This window comes from Heptranchias perlo, chromosome 35 (genome assembly GCF_035084215.1).
Source record: "Heptranchias perlo isolate sHepPer1 chromosome 35, sHepPer1.hap1, whole genome shotgun sequence".
Taxonomy (NCBI): domain Eukaryota; kingdom Metazoa; phylum Chordata; class Chondrichthyes; order Hexanchiformes; family Hexanchidae; genus Heptranchias; species Heptranchias perlo.
This window is the reverse complement of record NC_090359.1, coordinates 14,600,254-14,604,965: the sequence shown is the minus strand read 5'-3', so window position 1 is coordinate 14,604,965 and position 4,712 is coordinate 14,600,254. Positions and strand designations below refer to the sequence as shown.

Sequence of the window (4,712 nt, the reverse complement as noted above, 5' to 3'; positions counted from 1 at the left end):
TTTTCCGTGCCTTCCTGTGGATATTCAGGCCTGTTGCCTCAACTTGTGGTCAATGAATGTTCAGTGTGGAAGTTCCTGTTGAGACTTTTCTTGAATGATGAAACAAATGGAATAATAATTGTATTCCAATGTATTAAAGGGGAACTCCACCTTTGGTTGTTACACCTGCCAATCCCCTTGATTGTGCAGACACAGATGAGGTTTAAAAGTGATGTTGTGTTTTGTGCTCCATATCAGGGGTAACTTGAAGCCCCTTAAGGTGAAAAGCTCTATTCTATATCGGAAAGAATGCTCATCAAATCTGGCAGTGCCAATCATTTCAGGGTTTCTGACTGCAGGCCTGAAGTCCCCTGTAATAGAAGGTGGACTGAGCAGAGTAACAGAGGCTGCTCCAGGCAACTTCAACCAATGGTGGAGCTGCTTCAAACATGTGTCATTGAGGAACAACTGAAACCCCTCAAACTGCTGCTTAACAGGGCAGGAAAATGACCAGAAATAGCTTTTGTCCAATGAGACCAGCTCTTCATTCCTTAACCTGATGTCTTTCAGATGGCTGGAGATTTCCTGGTCTACACTACCCACCTGAACCACACCCCAAATGCTCGTGGATCTGTCATTGTGAGAACTAATGGAGCAATCATTCCCATTGAGTGCCACTATTTTAGGTAAGAATCTTTACTCTGTGGCAAATAAGGTCTACAGCAGGTGCAGTTCTCTGAAGTTGTCCTGAAATTACACTCCTGTCCTTCCAGGAAGGGCAATGTGAGCAGTGACCCTATCAAGCCCACCTGGATCCCATTCAGCTCGACCAAGTCTGGAGAAGGGCTTCTGTCATTCTCACTGCGTCTTATGAACGGTATGTGATGGGTGGATGGGGAGTGCTTTTCTGTCGTCTCCTACTTGGAGTTACACCCACTGTCTCCAACCCTTGTCCTCTTGTACTTCAGATGACTGGCTTACAGAGCGCACCTCGACTGTCTACTACCTGGGTGACCTCATTCACATTGAGGCCTCTGTTTCAATGACCAACCACATGCCCTTGAAGCTCGACATTGACAGCTGTGCAGCTACATTGAGCCCAGACAAGGATTCCACCCCAAGATACAACATCATTGACTACCATGGGTAAGGAGCTCTCTGCTTTCTCCAGCTCGTTGTGTCTCAATCGGTTCACTTAATTCACTTTGTCCTTTTTTAAAATATTTCTTCAGTTGCCTCCTGGACAGCAAAGCTGAGGACTCCTTTTCAACCTTTGTGTTGCCAAGAGGTGAACGTGAGCTGGACAAACTCCAGTTTGACCTGGATGCGTTCCGCTTCTTTGGAGATGACCGTTCCTTGGTAAGAGGAAGCCAAACATTGGGGTTCCCCAAGTTGGGAGGAGGTCACTAAATAACAACTTGTATTGAATGTGTCCCTCAGATTTTCATCACCTGTCACTTGAAAGTTGCTGCAGTGGATCCGAGTAATTCCATGAACAAAGCTTGTACTTTCCAGAATATGTAAGTTCCCTCTCTCGCTCAGGGATGTGTTGATTAAAGGGTGATGGACAACATGGTTGATAAACTGATTCTCTGGTTCAGCTGGACCCCATTGGAAGAATCGACCAATGATGTGTGTGCCTGTTGTCATCTGGGCAGCTGCAGTGCCACGAGGGATTTCCGACTTGATTCCAGAGGAAGGAGGGATCTTGTATCTGGACCTGGTAGGACATTGATCCTCTCTGTGTTGGTGGTCACCCTTTACCCTCTCTAACTGGAATGTTTGATATTGCAGAGAGTGATGCTGAATTGAAGTGGGAGGGTGAGGCCTCACTTGGACCCCTGGTCATTCTGGATCCTGATGTGACAGAGCTGGCAACTGAGTCCCTTCATGAGCTTGAGCAAAGGATGCAGGAGAGGTCTCCAGGTGGTGAGTTGGCCGACTGCTAGTTTCCATTTTCCCCTCAGTATTTCCTTCACTGACCATTGGTTTCTTGTTGCTTTTTAGGTGTGGAGTCTGAGGTGGTCCTGATCCTGGCCCTGACTGTGACCGCTGTCTCTCTGATCTCTGCTTCTTTGATCGCCTTGTTCCTGTACAGGAAACACAAGCAAACCCAGTTCAACTAGTTATCAAATGACCAATAAAGCAGTGACTGCTTGTATCTTCTCATGGCTGGTTGCTCATTTTTCATTATCTGGCTCCAATCAGCATGCAACAAGTGCTCAATTCTGTTAGTAACACTCCGCACTCCTCCACAGTTCCTCCTGTTAGTGAAATGGGTTTTAATGGGTCCATGTAAGTAGTGGCAGAATGGCTGGTAATAGTGTATCCAGGCCCTGTCCAGGGATGGCTGCAGCAATGGGTGAAGGCTTGCCAGGCCCTCATTGTGCAGGTTAATGAACTCTGAAGGGACAGTGGGACTGGCCTGAGGTACTGGTGGCAGCTGGTTGACGGCCCAATCATTCCCTTGGTGTCCCGTGGCCATTGATCACTCGAATCCCACACGGGCTCCAAACTCCAGTTAAACTTTCCCTTTTGGAGCTAATTGTCCAAACACCAATAAGGTTGAAAGTTGGTGGACTTGGAACTCTCCTCCAAGATTGAATATCTCTGCCCCTGGTGTAAAGATTCTTGTTTAGTGGGGGTGGGGCTCCAGGTAGATTTCAAATGTTCAGTGTAATGGTTAATGTACACGGGGGGCAATGATGTGCCCATTGGGTACAGGCACAGTGAGAATGTGAGGGACGGGGAACCCAGCGGTTGTGATTTAACTCTGTTGGATTTGAATTTCACCTGTCATCTTGTGAGCACAGATTGAAGTTTCTTTATCCTCAGCTTCCCCTCACGACAGGCCCTCAGGATTGTATTGTAAGTCGTTAGTCCTATTTTCAAAATACATTGTTTATCATTCACTGTATTTGAAGGGTGGTCATCGGAACAGGAGTAGGCCATTTAGCCCCTCGAGACTGGTCCACCATTCAATGAAATTATGGTTGATCTGTGACATAACTCCATATACCTGCCTTAGTCATATCCCTTACCTTTTTTTTTGCTTAACAACATTTTAAGCTGAGATAATAGATTTAACAATTGAGCTTGCATCAACTGCCATTTGTGGCAGAGTGTTCCGAACTTCTCCCACTCTTTGCGTGTAGAAGTGTCTCTTCACTTCACTCCTGAAAGTCCTGATTCTAATTTTTAGGTGATGTCCCCTGGTCGCTAAACTGGCTGTTTTTATAACTTTACAGTGAATTGGGTCCAATCCATGTCTGGGACACCCTTGCCTTGTGAAATACTGAAATTTGTTCATAAAATATTCAGATTAATAAGAGAATGTTTAACTTTACTGAGCTGGGTTTTTCTTTTTGGTAAATCAGACATTCAGGGGGCCTATTAAACAGGATGGGAGCTGTTAGCAGTAAACACCCTCGCTTCAGACAACATTCTTTGGTGGGTGGAAACCACTCCTCCATTTAAATCAAATGATGGTAATATTTTACTTAAGCTATCATCACTGAAGTTTAGTGTTTAAACATAGCAGGAGATCCAGGCTCGTTCTGTTAAAGTAGAATAACAATAAGTTAGTGGGAACTTTTAACAATAGCAATTCATTCCTGCTCACTGTACACACTGAAGGTGATTTTTCTTCCAGTGGAAACTGCAGTCAGACGGCCCCTCCTCACTTTCACTCTGAGCTTCCTCACACTATTGATAAATAGTGTTTGGAAACTTTAAACCCAATAGATGACAATACATTCAAGTGCAGTGTCGGTCCATCCTACCCTCTTCTGACTGTTGTCTGATTTACATGTAAACATTTCAGGGAGACTTTACAAAGTGGCCAGGTCACCAGGAGAACTACTTTGCGATATTTTTACAATGTTGCAAAAAATACCATGTAGAAATGCTTCAAGAATTCATTCTCAATGAAGCTTAGGATCTTGCAGTACAGAAACAGGTGACTTTCCTCTCCCCTCATCCAATTTAATGTTCCTCTGTTCCAAGGTCCCTGTACCACTCCCATTTAAAATAATTCATGGAGTCTGTCTGAACAACACTTTCAGGCAGAGCTCTACATTGTTTCTTTCCTCTCTGTAAAGATTTTTTTTGAATCATGAACAAGTATCTTTTGCCATGTCACATTTGACACTGGGAGTTATAGAATCATAGAAATTTACAGCACAGAAGGAGGCTATTCGGCCCATTGTGTCCATGCCAGCTGAAAAAGAGCTATCCAGCCTGATCGCACTCTTGGTCTTGGTCCGCAGCCTTGTCGGTGACGGCACTTCAAGTGCACATCGAAGTACTTTTTAAAAAGCGATGTGGGTTTCTGCCTCGACCACCCTTTCAGCCAGTAAGGTCCAGACCCACACCACCCTCTGGGTGAAAAAAATTATCCACAGATCCCCTCCAATCCTTCTACCAATTACTTGAAATATATGCCCCCTGGTTATTCGCCTCTCTGCTGAGGGAAACAGGACCTTAATATCCTTTTTTTATTTGTTCATGGGATGTGGGCGTCGCTGGCAATGGCAGAATTTATTAACCATCCCTAATTGTCCTTGGGAAGGGGGTGATGAGCTGCCTTCTTGAAGTGATGCAGTCCGTATGGCCCCCCAATAACTTTATACACCTCAATTAAATCCCCCCTCAGCCTCCTCTGTTTCAATGAAAACAACTCCAGCCGATCCAATCCTTCCTCACAGCTAAAATTCTCCACTCCTGGAACATCC

General features: G+C 45.0%; 1 protein-coding gene across 1 annotated transcript; it reads left to right on the top strand.

Annotated features, from left to right (window-relative positions):
- The first annotated feature begins 756 nt into the window (after positions 1-756).
- Positions 757-2,146, top strand: LOC137302099 (zona pellucida sperm-binding protein 3-like). The gene is made up of 7 exons (XM_067971777.1): positions 757-856; positions 948-1,125; positions 1,212-1,338; positions 1,420-1,499; positions 1,581-1,702; positions 1,774-1,908; positions 1,987-2,146. The coding sequence occupies exons 1-7, from the start codon at positions 850-852 to the stop codon at positions 2,103-2,105; spliced, it is 768 nt and encodes a 255-aa protein (XP_067827878.1). The 5' UTR covers positions 757-849; the 3' UTR covers positions 2,106-2,146.
- Positions 2,147-4,712: the final 2,566 nt, after the last annotated feature.

Bases quoted from the DNA above. Each gene is read 5' to 3' on its own strand.
- LOC137302099 (XM_067971777.1), top strand. The intron at 1,126-1,211 runs GTAAGGAGCTCT...ATATTTCTTCAG, and splicing joins AACATCATTGACTACCATGG to TTGCCTCCTGGACAGCAAAG. The intron at 1,909-1,986 runs GTGAGTTGGCCG...GTTGCTTTTTAG, and splicing joins GCAGGAGAGGTCTCCAGGTG to GTGTGGAGTCTGAGGTGGTC.